General features: G+C 42.7%; 1 protein-coding gene across 8 annotated transcripts in view; it reads left to right on the top strand.

The window, feature by feature from the left end:
- Positions 1–16,001, top strand: part of SCN8A (sodium voltage-gated channel alpha subunit 8) — an 828,048-nt gene that overhangs the window by 244,435 nt on the left and 567,612 nt on the right. For all 8 annotated transcript variants that reach the window (XM_085654551.1, XM_085654553.1, XM_085654556.1 and 5 more), the window contains exon 4: positions 13,605–13,695. In XM_085654551.1, the coding sequence (XP_085510677.1) occupies positions 13,605–13,695 (91 nt within the window). The remainder of the gene's footprint in view (positions 1–13,604; positions 13,696–16,001) is intronic.

The raw sequence follows: 16,001 nt of genomic DNA on the forward strand, positions 1-16,001 counted from the left end.
CAGATACAGGAGCCACGTTTGTCCTACTGAAAATTTACCTTTAAAGTCTGGTGCAAAGAGTTCTGTTTAGGTTGAAGGAGTCCGCGAGGATGGTAGAGGAGGCGGAGCACCACGAGTGGTCGTCGCTGTAGTGCGAGTAGCAGGCAAGGTGTTGTGGATGGTCGTCGCTGTAGCGCGAAGAGCCAGTCGGGCGTTGCGGATGGTCGTTGCTATAGCGTGAAATGTTGGTCTCTCCTTGCCGGTCGTTGCTGGCGCTCACTGTTGATGTGAAGAGCAGGTCTCATTGTTACGGGCAGCAACATCTTGGCTTGAATGGGCCCGGTCGTCAGGAGCCCAAGCTTAAGGAGTTTCACCTTTTCTTGAGGAGCAGTACACTTTGATGTCAGCCAAGGGTCCAGGACCTGGGGAATCACCTCTTGGGGATCTGAGGCTCTCTCCCAGCAGGGCTCAGGCAGGTCCAGTTGCAGCAGGTCAGCTGGGCAGTTGCAGAGAGCCCTCTGAAGCTTGTTGTGTTCCTGTAGCTCACACTGGAAGTTAGCCAACTTGTCCCTTGCAGTCACTCTGCTTAGCCTGGGATGAAGGCAGGCATAGCCAGTCTTTCTTTCTGACAGAAAGGCAGTCCTTCAAGCAGCAGGGTGGTCCTTCTTCTGCTACTTCCACAAGCCCACGAGTGTTCTAATTAGTGGATCTGGAGGTCAACTATTTATAGCCAGTGCCATCCTTTTTGTGGGTAGACTCATATCCTAGCCCCACACCTGTTTCTGGAAAGTTCATTCCATTCCTCTGTCAATTTCCAAATTGTCTGAGACAGGGCAGTCGTGGTATCAAATTCCTTTGTGTGTGCAGGAGGCAAAGCCCTTTGATGTGTAAGTGGGGCTCGGAAAAGCAGGTTGGTGCATTCTGTCCACACCTAAGCCCCTATTGTGTTGCCTGTAAGCAGTACCCAAACCCCAGTAGCAGACATTCACTGTCATGTGACCGCTGATAATGGCAGAAGGCACAAATGGTTGGGACAAGAAAAAGTAAACTTTCTAAAAGTGTCAGTTTGAGAATTCCAATTTAAAATCCGACCTTACCATCAAAGAGGATTTTGAATGACAGTTCATTCAATTGTACACAGTATATTTCAACGTGCTCCCAATCCAGTGTTAGTGCATATTATATGTAATAGGGTAACCCACTGTTAGTCAATAGGAGAGATAGGCCTTACAACAGTTTAAAATGACTTTAGGAGTTTTTCACTGCCAGGACATGTACAACTTAAATGCACACCTCCTACTTTTTAAATACCGTTCACCTTGCCCTATGAGCCTTTAGGGCCTACCATAGTTATGACTTATACGTATTAAAAAAGACAGTTTAGGCCTGGCAAAAGGTTTATTTTACCAGGTCGACATGGCAGTTGAAAACTGCACTCCAGACTGCAGTGGCAGGCCTGAGAAATGTTTTAAAAGGCTACTTGAGTGAGTTGTACAAGGAGTGCTGCAGGCCCACTAATAGCATTTATTTTACAGGCCCCGGGTACATGTAGTACCATTTACTAGGGGCTTGCATGTAAATTAAATGTACCAATCAAGTAGATGCCAATTGTACCATGTTTTAGGGTGCGGGCACAAGCACTTTTGCGCTTAACCAGTGCTAGAGTCCTAAAGCCAACAAAAGTGAATTCAGCAAAACAGTAGAGATAAAGGCAACATGTTTGGGGGCATACAATGCCAATAATTTCAGGTCTAACAGCCATGGAGGGACCTAGGCTGTGGTGGATGTACCTCGTGCAGGAGATACTAAGATCCCAGTTCTCCTATACGCGGATGACGCCGTGCTTTTGGCACGCTCAGGGGTGGCCCTTGACAGACTATTGGCATCTTTCGGTGATTTCATGACATCATTAGACCTGAAAATTAACACTCAAAAATCACAGGTCATGATCACCGGCCAGGCCAGCAGGAAAAAGAAATCTAAAATCTTTCTGTGCCTAGGTCACGAGGTTAAAAGGGTACCAATTTTCACTTACCTGGGTGTCGTCTTTGATGAGAAAGGTACATGGGGCCCGTAACAAAAATTAAAAGGCAACTCTCTGGCCAGATCAGCTACAGCCATACTTGGTTTTGCCAAAAGGCTGGGAGCTCGCCCCCTGGAGGCCATTCTGAAAGTCTACAAAGCAAAATCGTTGGCAATAGCCACCTATGGCTCTGCAATATGGGGCTATACTAACACCAACAACATACAGAGGGCGGAAAATAAGTTCTTGAGATCTTTGCTGTTTGTCCCCCAGTCTACACCAACTTTTACAATACACACAGAACTGGGTATGGGGTTTGTCGCAGACTTAATTAAAGTGGCCCCTGTGATATGCTGGCTAAAATCTTGGCTTAACCAGGAGATTTCCTTAACCCATCGGATACTAAGGGACTGCCTTGCTCTGGATAGAGCCCTGAGAATTCCATGGTTTGCATATGTCAAAAAGATGCTGGCAATAGCAGGCAGACCTGAGCTATTTCATTCCCCGCATCGTATTAATAAAAAGGACATTATGGGGATTAAGACTGCACTACTAACACGTTTCATGGTTGACAGGGAGGACACTGAATTAAATAAACCGTTAGCAAGAAGGAACTACGGGTTAATAACTGTCCCCGGTCCTGAACCTTACCTGACTTTTGTAACCATGCCACTTCATAGGTCTCTTCTTACCAAGTTTCGCCTAAATTTGATACATTTTGTGCTAGGTTCTTATCCCACATGGGCTACTCCTGATAATGCTACACCATGTGATTGTGACAATTTTTCTTGTCAAGATACATTACATTTTATTATGTTTTGTGAACATTATGCGCAGATTAGGTCAAAATACTTGTTACCTATACTTAAAGGGGCTGGTTTTGTTCAGGTTCGGCCTGCGCTTCTGTTCCTACAGCTGATGCCTAATATTACTGTCGCTTTTCATGTAGCAAATTTTTTAGTGGCAGCTGTTCGTATTAGCAAGAAGCGCCTTAGTGCACGGCCTAGCTTTAACGTAATTGATGCGGTCATGATGGAGGGTGGCTTTTAGGTGTAGAGTTTTTCTATCCCTGTTAGACTTTTTAACATGAAAATTTTATCTTTATATTATATTTATCTTCTTTTTAACTTAGAATTGAACCTATGAAATAAGTTCTTTTTAAAAAATTTTTAAACACTGGTAATGTTTTTACATCTGTAATTGATGACTATGCACCTTGTATTTTATGTAATGTGACTTTCTGTTTGTATTGTCTCTTTTTATGATCTTTTATTGATCGAATAAAAGTAATTGACCGACTGACTGAATTGTACACAGTATATTTCAACGTGCTCCCAATCCAGTGTTAGTGCATATTATATGTAATAGGGTAACCCACTGTTAGTCAATAGGAGAGATAGGCCTTACAACAGTTTAAAATGACTTTAGGAGTTTTTCACTGCCAGGACATGTACAACTTAAATGCACACCTCCTACTTTTTAAATACCGTTCACCTTGCCCTATGAGCCTTTAGGGCCTACCATAGTTATGACTTATACGTATTAAAAAAGACAGTTTAGGCCTGGCAAAAGGTTTATTTTACCAGGTCGACATGGCAGTTGAAAACTGCACTCCAGACTGCAGTGGCAGGCCTGAGAAATGTTTTAAAAGGCTACTTGAGTGAGTTGTACAAGGAGTGCTGCAGGCCCACTAATAGCATTTATTTTACAGGCCCCGGGTACATGTAGTACCATTTACTAGGGGCTTGCATGTAAATTAAATGTACCAATCAAGTAGATGCCAATTGTACCATGTTTTAGGGTGCGGGCACAAGCACTTTTGCGCTTAACCAGTGCTAGAGTCCTAAAGCCAACAAAAGTGAATTCAGCAAAACAGTAGAGATAAAGGCAACATGTTTGGGGGCATACAATGCCAATAATTTCAGGTCTAACAGCCATGGAGGGACCTAGGCTGTGGGTATGCGGCGTAATCAATATCTGACTGAAAGTACGTACTCGTTTTGGTTTGATTTTTGATGATGCATTTGTTATTTGCAAAAAATGAGAATATCTCATTGATTGCAGCTGAAGAGGCCTAGTCTAGAGTACTGCTAGAGGATATCCATGGGTGATTGTAGGCAGAACACCAATTGATGGCATGAATGAAGAAGTAGCAATGGTAAATTGGCAGACGATTTAACAGACTGGCAGATGCTCTTCACAGAGCTTTTATACCCTCCTAGTGCTAGACCGCGCGGAGGTGCGATGGAATAGAGCCCACTCACTCCTGTGTAGGTCTCATGACTGACTTGGGAACTGAAACGACTCTAGAATGGGGGACCTTCTCAATTGAAGTGCGGTGCTATACAGTACGCCCCAGACAACTGGTCAATGGTGCACTAAGCTGTGGTTATTACTGAACTCATTAAAAAATGTAATCCCCTGCATAATGCCTGTGGCACTTCCTATACCGAACTAACAGCGACTGCGCAGAGTTATGAGATAGCGGGAAAATGCATGTTTGAGAGAGAACAAAAGATGTTTCAATGGGCTCTGTGATAGATAGTGCATGCCCGATGTTAATGCTTGTGTTTTGATGTTCTGTTTATCATAAACTTATCTTTAAAGCTCACAAGTCACCCCCTTCTTGCCACTGTCTAAACCATTTCCATTTAGGAATAGTGACTTGTCAATAAGTGCCACGTGGTGCAATGACTCTTTGCTTCGGGGTGAAAAATATCACTTTCGGTAGTTCTGCTTTTCATATACTGCTGGTTTATTTTGAGGGAAAGCAAAGCTTAGTCAATTCTGTTGCTAGTTGTAAGATGAATTACGCTGTACAGTCACCTGCTGTCAAATAGAAATCACCCCGCAAGTGAGAACCTTTTTCCCTTTTTTATTTCAGTATTCTGGGTTTGTTTCCCTTTTCTTCTAATCTGTGTTTGCATGTTCGCCCCGTCTCTGTTTCTTTTCTTTTTTTCGGTTTCTGTCCTGCTACAAGCCATAGTTGAAAACTCAAGTCGTACCTAAATGTGGGTAGCCAGCTACCTAGCCCCCATTCCTTCCACGACTGCCATGCAACCTCAGTCAGTTAGTCAAAAATCTTTATTCGGCTTAATGGCAGCCATAAAAGAACAGATAAAACATTATTTTAACAATAATACACATTATAAAATTTTAACCAACTAAAACAATACCCAGGAATTCATTTTCCAACGGCATTACGAAGTCGAACTGCAGCAGAGATATACTTATAGACCATAAGACAGGTGAATTCATTGTTTAAAAGAAGTAGATGACATAATGCAGGTTGACACTTTCTAATATTTAAAAGTCTTAATAGTGGTTTTTAAAAAAGTGCGTCTAGGGTTAAAATACAATTTACAAAAAAACATAAAGTGCAAAGTGCTTTGTGCAGAAATTGAATTACATGGACACAGGTCTAATTTGGCATCACAATATACATCACGTGGGTACAAAACCAACAAGCATTTGCAATGCAATCGGTCTCGCATTTTTGAGAGTTCGAGCTAATGACATTGTAAATGACAATGCCTTTATTTATGGGTTAATTTTAAAACAGATTAATAAAAGGCATTGTCATTTACAATGCCAATAGCTTAAACTCTCTCAAATGTGAGAACTATTGCATTACAAATGAGTTCTAATAAATTTATAAAATGCATTAGAATAGAGCGTGTATAGTGCCCGGAGCCTGTAATTAAAGCCAACGGAGCAACAACACACGTAATGGGGGGGTGTCGCCATGGGAGGTCAGAAAATGAGACTAAGCTATTGACCAATGAACAGCCACAGTTTACAGCGGACAATGACACAAGCCAATGAAAAAGGTGGGCAGAGTGTGGGCATTTTAATTTATAACCAGAACTTATTTTAACTGTGGTTTCTCCATAAATTTCTTTTTTTTTTAAACATATGTTAATTTGTTATAACTAAAGTTAACCATAACTTCAATATGACTGTTTTTAGTAAACAAATGTGTGCAGATAAATACATTTCACTGAAAAAACAAAAAGGTTAAAGTGATGTTTCAGTTAGGTGTTCAAATAACACAAAAAGTAATGTTTAAAAACAAAAAACAATACTGAAATTGAACAGCTATAATTTACTGAGCTAACTATAATATGCACCCCCTCCATGCCGTGTTTCATATTTCACATATTACCTCACTCATGACGTTAAATTACATTGTTGATTACATCACTGATGACATCATTGATGTCAAAGATATCCATCTCCGATAACATGAAGTCATTCAAAGGCCTCACATTTTGCATCTAAGAGGTGTGGCGCAGTGGCCAGAGTGGCTGACTCTGGAACACGGGGGCTCATGGTTCGGGGATTCGGCGCCGGTGGCAGGTTAGCCCTGCACCGTGTGACTCTGGGCAATAGCTCGCTTAATCTTCCCGATGGCCCCCAGCGCCTTGACACCCTCGGATAATTGTTCGCGCTTACAAATACTGGTATTATTATCATCAAAGATGTGTAATGCTATATAACATGCAGTCATTTAAAGACTTCATATATTACATCACTGATGTCACAGAAGTGCATCGCCGATCACATGAAGTCTTTAAGGGTTCTTTACATGGGGTTAGACCATAACCATGGAAACTTGAGACTGCAGCAGAGGCCACTCGGGGCAGGAACGATGTTTTAAACCCACAAACAGAAATGATTCATTCTTAGCGCTCACACCGCAGGACATCTCAAGCGAACAGTTTTCTTTACCCGATGGCCCGTAGCTGTGAGCTTTTTATTGATTAAAAGGGAGTTACCTGGCTCTAAAACTTTCGATAAAAGCGGATCGCCATGTGTCATGACATCATGTCTCTAGAAGTGGGCTGGTCACGCTGTCCAAGAGCGAGCTGCGTCATGGAGTGTTTGAGCTTCTGGTCACTACATACCTGCCAGCTCTACATTCAGCGTGGCTCCAGAGACAGGACTGCCTGGGAGTGTCCCACGCCTGCCTGACTTGAAGAAATGCTTCAGAGGGTGACCGCAGGAAATGGCTTGTCGGGACTCTGAAGCGAGAGTCATGTGACAAGTAGAATGACCAGATGAGAAACGACAAGGGAGGAAACTGCAGGAAATGTAAGATATGTGTGCGAAAGCAGGGACTGAGATAGTTCAAAGCAGCTATTGAAATGTCCTGGGAAATGTTTGTTAACATTTATTTCACGTTAGATAAAGACAGTGAAGTAAAAGTGGTATTTTTGATGCAGATCTGAAATACATGATTCTTTCGCCGATGGATTGGACGCCGAACCTGCACAGGATGTTTTCACTAAATGACTCTGCCCTTCGCCTGCAGCGTTTCCAGGCCGCCGGCTCCTCCCAGGGCCCCCTGCACTGAGCCGCCTTCCTGAAACACTAGGCGCCTGCCTCAAAGCGCTGGTCAGGGGCAGAAGCTGTGCAGCTGGGCACGGACTCCCAGCCCTCCCGGGATGTGGAGCTCCCAGAATGCAGCTGGGCTCGGCCGGGCCATGCCTATAATGACCCCCGATCGAAACCCTGCAATACAGGGTGACGGTTTGTAAAGTGTGTGAGCAAGGAATAATAACGCGTGGGGTTTTAGGTGCACACGATAACACCGCATCTTTTTTTATTCCGAAAAAAAACCCTCGTACTGCAATATAGAGGGAGGCACACAGTGCTGTTTTCAGGTCTGGCTCGAAAAAGCTTTATTATTCGCTGGAAAACTTGCGAGGGCAGTAAAATATCGGACTCTACCTTTCTGTCTGCTTGTACCCGTGGTCCCTGCGCGCACTCCCCTTGTCCTCGAGGGTTCCATGGTGCAAGGGGCGTGGGATTGGGATTTTCACGGAGTCCTGCGGTGGCTGGGACTGCTTGAATAATCCACTTGCACTTCCACCAGCTGTCTCCGGTTTCAACGCTGTTGTTTCAATAATGAAAGCGGGCGTGGCTGCTGAATGTAAGGGAAACACCTCGTCCGCTAATGGAGAAACATATTAAACGAAATAGCACAAGCCATGTGTAACAAGCAAGTAAAGGGGGGCCAAGAAGCCCGGACTGCGGGAAGAGAGAAGGGGAGGGATGGGAAGAAAGTAGTCTGTGCAGTAAAGGGGCTGATAGCCGTGGAAGGACACAAATGACGACATGGCCGTCAATGGGAGGGACTAAGAAGCCGAAAACCAATCAGAATGCAGCATTTAGGATGTGAGCCAATCCAAAAGATGGGCGGAGAGTGGGCGGAGCTTAAACGAAGCTTCCCCACTATAGTATATACTGCATGTCTCAACGAGACAGTGCAAGCACTGCCTAGGCGAGACCTAATAAATGAGCAATACCCATCCTGAACCTGATCAGATAAAACATCTTTGCTTGATTAAAGTAAAAAGAAAGATAGGATTCAATTCGTGGGGAGCTGATTAACAGTGAATGCTCTACAACCCTTTTTTTTACCATCTCTTGGCTGTCTCTTTCGTGCTTCAGAAGTAAAAGAAAATCACTTTTAAGCTTGGTCTTAGGAATTGCAGATATATTTCCGGGACTGTTAAAACAATCCTGCAATCCCAGCTTCTCCAGTTGTTCTTGCAGATAAGAGAGCCACGGAATTTTTTTTACATAATCCAATTTTAAACAATCTAAAATTATGTCACGATTCAGGACTGGTTCCTCTTTTACCCAAATGCTGCGCCAAAGCATCAATTGTGCTAATTGTGTGCGAAAAGATAATGGTGTAACACCTAATTCATTATGGCACATAATGGCAGGGGTGCTTTTAGGTAGAGTCAACACACGTTTTAACATTAAGTTCTCTGCTCTTTGGAGGCCCGATGTGATTGAGCAACCCCAGACTCCGCACCGTATAGTGTAACGGCGCATGTTCGTGCTTTATAGATATCGATAATTACTTTTATGGGGCGAGAACCTAATTTTTTTGTAAATCTAAAAATGGCCTCCATGTTTTTGTTGAAGCGCCCAATCCTGGCATTAACTAGGTGAGACCAAGAGTTTTTTTCGTTAAAAAGAATACCCAAATAAGAAAAAGTTGGCACCTCACCTAATATTTCATTCTTTATATAGAAATTTTTCGTCCTAGAGGGAGCTTTTCCTGCTACCAAGACATGTGACTTGGCAACATTTGTTTTTAACCCAAGATCGCTCATAAATTCATTAAAACTAATTAAACCCACCCCGGTTCTCGACATTAGGACACAATCGTCTGCATATAACAGGGCTGGTAAAGTCCTGCGACCTATTGTTGGTACATCTACGTTTCCAATTCTGATGAGGCTTTCTAAGTCATTTATATATAAGCAGAAAAGGAAAGGGGTAAGTACACATCCCTGTCGGACCCCACAATCCATCTTTATGGGTCGGGTAAGCTCACCAGTTGCTCCATAGCGTACTCTTCCTGTGACGCCCTGATGCATTGCAGCTAAAAAGTGGACGATGAAAGGATTAATGCCCATAAGGAGCATTTTCTCCCACAATTTCCCCCTCTGCATCCAGTCAAAGGCGGATGTCGGGTCCATAAACCCCAGGTATAAGGACCCTGGCTTAGCCATGATGTATTTGCCAATGACCAGGTGCAGGTTAAGGCACTGTGCTACAAAGCCCAGGCCCTTCCTGAAGCCATACTGCACAGCAGAGAACTTCCCATTTTCTGTAACCCCAGTCTCCAACCTCTCCAGTATTACTCGTCCCATAATCTTACAAGTGCTATCGATTAAAGAAATAGGTCGATAGCATTTGGGATCAGATCTATCGCCCTTTCTTAAATATGAGAACTATTGTAACTGATCTCCATGACTCCGGGGGGCCCTGAGCTGCATAACATCTTAATTTGTTTGTTAATAGCGGGTGCCAAAAGGGGGTATTTGCTAAAAATAGGTCAGCGGGTATGCCGTCTGGCCCAGGGGCATGTTCGTTACAGTCTGGGAGAGCGCCCTGTTTACTTCACCTAAGTTTGGGGGTTCCAAGGGGCATGCCACATGTTGGAAGTGGACAGCACTTTGTTTCTCAGTGCTGTTGCTATAGAGGCCGGCAAAGTGTTTTACCCACGATTCGGGCATAATTGTTGCGTCAATATGACCATTTTTTGTGTCACCAAAGTATTCTTTGTTAACAGTTTTCCAAAAAAGTTTGAAATCTTTACTCTGTGATGCCGAATGTAATTTGCCCCATGCCTCTTGCCTAATTTCATTCTTGCGTTTCTCCAGTGCGCGTTTATAATCTATGCGCGCCTGTCTCACTCCCACCCTGTCTCGTGGTTTAGTTTTTAGGATCTTGATTAATTTATTATGTAATTGGGAGCATTCCTGTCAAACCACCTTTTATTTTTGTGTGAGCTATTCAACTGGTTTTTAGTTAAGAGCGCCTTTGTTGACTCAGTTCTTGCATTATACGATTTGATCATGGATGTAACACTTACATTTTCTTCCAGACAGTCCAGTACTTGCGCAAGGTTGTTCTTTATAATCTCCTCCAGAACAATGTCAGGGTTGACAGAGGACCACTTCTGAGTTAACCCCTTATTTTTAGTATAGATTAAGGGGACTACCTTAACTGATATGTTGGGAGGATCTGGTAGGATCGCTAATTATAATGTTAGTGTGTAATGGTCGCTAAAATATATTTTAGGAATGTTAAAAACCACGGTTTCAAAGTTAAAATAATCAGACAAAATAATAAAATCAATTAGCGTCCCTTGACCTCTTCCAACATATGTTACCACATCAGAATTTAAGAGCTCAATGAAATCTAAGGTTAAGAAAAGTACAAATTTAGACAATAACATTTTTTAAATGTTCCCACAAGGTTTGTGCTCAAAGTGATAGCCGCCCACCACATCCCTTGTTAAATGGTGGCATTCCTCGCGTTTAGACAGTGAGCACAATTTACGATTAAAATCCCCCCCCCCCCCCCAAAGTATTACATAGTCCATTTTTATCTCCTCAATATGTTTCATGAGTGCAGTTTCAAATTCCTGGACAATGGTAATATTTGCACTATTAAAATTATTGAGATAAAAATTAATAACCACAAGGGTCAGGTTTCTCTTCAGTGAGATATTTATGATCTGGAAATGTGGGGAGTCCAGCTGCAATTTCCTAACTCTGCCATTTAATGTTGTGGAGATCATAGTTAATAGGCCACCTTTATCATGACCACTTACAGATGGTCTAGCTGATGTGTGTACAGAGTAAAAACCATTTATATAAGCTGATTCACACATCCAAGTTTCCTGTAAACAAATTATGCTAAATTTGCTGACAAACTCTACCCAGTCGTTAATGCCTAATTTGTATAACAGACCCGCTACATTCCAGAAGAGACTACCGTGAGTAAATGTGCTAACATAAGGGGTGTCTTTATTCGCTACACAGCCGGTGTCTGTTACACCACTTTCTACTGTCATCATATTTGTTATTACAGTAAGATTCACAGCACCAGCTAGATCAGCAACAGGGCTTACTGGCAGGATATCTAATGTGCCATCATTGAATGGACTAGGAGAATTGAGCCCTGAATAATATGTCGGGTTTAATAAACATTCCTGATTGGGATGACCCAGTGCATTTAAGATTTTGATATTAGAAAAAGACGGGGAAATGCCTGAGGGGGCAGGATAACTATCTCTTTCTATGTCAGCTAAAACATGCAAAAAGGTTGGATTTAAATCTTGATCCCCAGACTCCCTTATCAACTGACCATTCGGTCAGTCCACTTGATCTAGGGGAGAAAAGGGGTTAAAGGTTGGAATCATGAATGGGGAGAATGTTTTAAGATGGGATTGGGCCTGGCCAATGCCCACATTTTACAGCGGCCTATAGAATTAGCCGATTAGTACAGCTTCGATGGTTCCCCCCATGCTATTACTCCAAGGGAGTCTGTCCTTGAACCAGTGCACAAAGTTTTTATCCCTAAAATTTACAACAATGCAGTCTCCCGTTTCAGTTTTTGCCTGAGAACACACCCATAACACATGTTCTACATTATTAATTTTTATCATTTAGAATGTCACAGCCTGACCAGTCCAAAGTCTTCACCAACCAATGCACCGTTTTATTTTTCAGCTGTTTCCAATCTTCTGTCTTACTGTGAGGCAGAGGTTGGACATTTTTTAGGACATTGACGTAAGGGGTAACTTCCGGAGGCAGGTGGAGTGTCCTCAGACTATTATTCGCACCGGCTGAGTGGGTGTTATTGTTTCTACCAGTGGGATTAATGTCACTTTGTTCCACATTTGCTGACGATGGTCCCGGACGTACTTTATCAAATTGTTTAGATGAGTGCGCTGTAGTCTCAGTGTTAATAACTACTCCGACCCCAGAAACCGGTCTCTGAGAGAGTGGAATTGCCTCAGAAATGACCAAATTTGTATTCAAGATGGGGTTTGTTAGAGTCTCTGAGCCTGTAGTAACCTTCGAAATACTAGAACCGATTAATTTTTTTAACGAGACAGCAATGATGTTTAATACCCGTACCAGGGGTTCTAGAATTAATTTGATGATAGCCTCCATCGAGCTTGTGTAATGTTTGAATAATGCATTGTCCCCTATATACTCAGTGTTGGTGGGGTCCTTAACAGCACCCGTTGCTCGTGTTACTGGCTTTTACGTATTGGGGCCATGGTTTTCTTTTGTGTCACTATGGGTTCTATAACTTTCTTGGCTTTCCCACACGCCTTAGATTTTTTAGATGGCGGTGGGCAGAGAGTATCCACAAATCCCCCCTCCTGAACGATACCAGTATTAGCTTTGTCTCCACTAGCTTCCAAATTGATAGATGATATTCTTTCTTCTAATGTTTTGTCATGCTCACCCACAATTTCCATGGGGATGCCATTTTGCAGAGCTCGTTGCGTTTCACCCAACCTCTCCTCCACGGACTCTATTTCACTTGTTATTGCCCCCATCACCGTCGTTGAAAAGTTCGTAATTGATGAGGTTAGTGGCCTGGCCTTCGTGGTCATAACGGTCTTACGTTTCCCCATCTCCTTACCTTTTATATCTTGGAGTCCTCAAAGTTCTGACTAAGCTAGGGGGCTCTTTTCCAGGCGCTCCTCTCTTCGTGTTGGACGGCCAGGGGCCCGGGCCCACCCCGGCCTCTTCCTGTCGCGGACGGGCGCTGATGGGCCCGCCCTTGGCCCGGGCTTTGCCAGGGCGCGCCCGTGCGCGTCCCGCGTCGCGGGAGCTCTCGCCGATACTTATGCGCCTCCTGGCGCTTGGGACCTCGTCAGCAGCCTGCGCGCTGCTCAGAATTCTGGGAATTGAAGTTTGACCACACGCGATGACCGGCAGTCAGCACCCAGCGGTCAGCGCCCAACGACAGCAGCGTGGCAGCAGCGTGTCCCTGAGTCCCTGGTCACCGATAGAGCTTGTGGCAAGGCAAGGTGAGTTATCCAAGAGCAACCTCTTGCTGCGACTATGCGCATAATAATGACCTGTGATTCTGGAACATGTACCTACTTTACACTGGCACGTCACCAAGCTAAGTAAAACGTCAACTCTTCAAATGCAATAAAGTACGTCGCAAGATATTGAATTATGCAATAATGTTAACTTGAAATTGTGGTGAATTAGGTCTTGTTGCATTCTGTGGACAGTATTATTTCCTTGACCTCACTATACAGTATTTAGCATGATCATTATGTGCACTATTTTGACCAACTGTGTGTTCATGACTTTTAGTAATCCCCCCGAGTGGTCGAAGCAAGTGGAGTAAGTATTATTTCAGCTCTTTATGCCTGCATGTTTGTTCGACCTATAAAATGTTAGTCGCCTGTATGTGTTTGCTTAAAACATTCTCCGCAAACAGAAAGATGATTTTTCATTGTCAATGATATTGACGCCAGGCATGCTAAAACGTTTCCTATTTTTTGTATGGCAATCGTTTTTTATAAAAAAAAAAATAATAACTGTTAACCCTTTTGGCATACATTTTCTGTGGTACTTTTGGAAGGATTTGTCATTGTGTGAACAACTGTTTAATGTGACAAGATAGCATGCTCTTTTGCAGATACGTAGGTAGTTGCAAACAATCTAATTACTAAACTTACCAAGAATAAATTAAGTTTGATTTGCTACTAGATACGCCTATGCACAAGTAATTGACACTAAAACGGGAGAAATTCACAATATGCATGTGTGCAGTTAGGGTCGACAAAGTAACTGTCATGGGCCTGGTATATTTTCTCTGCCACTTGTTTTGCTTATGAACTGGGAGAACATAATGGCAAATCGCAGCTCTTAAATAAGGACTTGTGTTTTTACATGAAATATCCTCGCAATAGGTTTGATTGTGGAATAGATGGGGTAGCGTTCTCTTGCAAGAACATGCATTCATACCTGCTATATGCAAGAGTTTTGTGTTTTTATCTCTAGAAACCAGGTTTCCTACTGCTGCTTAGTCAACTGGTAGGTAAAGGGCAGAACACTTTTAAATTGTTTCACCATCTTGGGTATCCTCTTTTTGAATTCATATGCACTGGACTGTCTCAGTTTATGTGCCAATCCTGTAACCCCTTTTAAATAGAGCTTTTCAAAATATATATTTTTAAATACTATCCATGCCTATGGGCAACATTTTTTTTTTTTTATATTTAGTCCAGTACCTCATACTTGGTAAGGGTTTAGCTGAAAGCACCAAATTATTTTCCCTTCAAAAATAGGACAAACCAGGCCGTAAATGGTGCAGATAGGAATGACCCTTAAAAGAGGGGAATTTTTACACTATCATTTTAAGGAAGCACGGAGCCACGAGGCAACGACATAAAGAGAGCAGCGTCAGTTTGGGCAAGGGATTTTGACTGAAAGATCCGACCACGGTTTTTAGTTCCAGATATGCTCCTGATTTACTGCAAAGGCGGCTGGGGGATTTGTTTACGAAGCTAAAGATTACCATGGTGGAGTATTAGAATTACAAGTAACTATCCCTTGCGTTCTTCTTTGTTACTTGTGTGTGTTAGAATGCAATAGCAAGGCCATGCATCAGACTGGGGGAAGTCAAGCATGATGATTGGGAAATTCCTAATAGTTATATTAAATAAACAAATTGCAAAGAGATACCATGCCTACAAAAGTACCTGTTTTTGAGTTAGAACCTGTGCCAGTGCTGACCAAAATGTGAGCTGCACTCCAGTTGGGTATTCAGCATCCCTCATTAACAGAACATTAGACAGAGGATGCATGGCTAATTTACTTCTTGTAGTTTAGGCCCTAGATTAACCCTAACACTTCTTTTTGCCTGTTGATAGCCAGTCGTGATGCAAATCCCTGTTCATTTACCTATGGAGAATTTGAGAAAGCCAAACCAGTGCAGATAGGCCTGTAATTAACAAATAATTTGTTTGAATTACTTACACATTTGTTTTTATCTGGGTAATATTTAAAGGCTTGCATCAAGTGTATGAGATGACCTCATGGAGGAAAACAATAGATTGGAAAAAAGTAGGAAAATCTGAAATGGTTTGGACTAAGGCCAAGTTTATAATGCAGTATATTATGGTGAATGCCTTGTAGGATTCACAAATCTCAATCACCATCTGATAAGAAGGAAGGACAGTGGAATTACATCCATGCATTATTTATTGAGCTGATCTGATAGAACAGGCGAAAGCCAGGCAACATGGCTTCCAGTCCAAGACGCCGGTGACAACTGACTCCTGGACTGGAACTCCGTGAAAGAATGCAACAAGTATTCCACGCCACACTCCTAGCCAACTTCAAACATAAGCAAAGTAATACATAACACCATCCTGGATGATGTGATGGGCACCTTTTACCGTAAATACTGATGATCAGAATTCAGACTTTCAAAAAGTAGCCCCATTCCTTTTAAAAGTCCTGTGTTAAATACTGGAGTGTGGTGGTTTTCTTCTTGAGGGATGTCTCTTAATCTCAGTTTTCGGTAAAGGTGGACTTGACTGGGTTTACCTTGACTAGGTACTATACTCCTTCATATTCGTCACGTGCAAAGGAGAGACTCCTTTGGTTGGTTTGATTCTGTTAATCTATCACAAGACTTA

The sequence above is a fragment of the Triturus cristatus genome, chromosome 4_1, assembly GCF_964204655.1.
Source record: "Triturus cristatus chromosome 4_1, aTriCri1.1, whole genome shotgun sequence".
Lineage (NCBI taxonomy): Eukaryota > Metazoa > Chordata > Amphibia > Caudata > Salamandridae > Triturus > Triturus cristatus.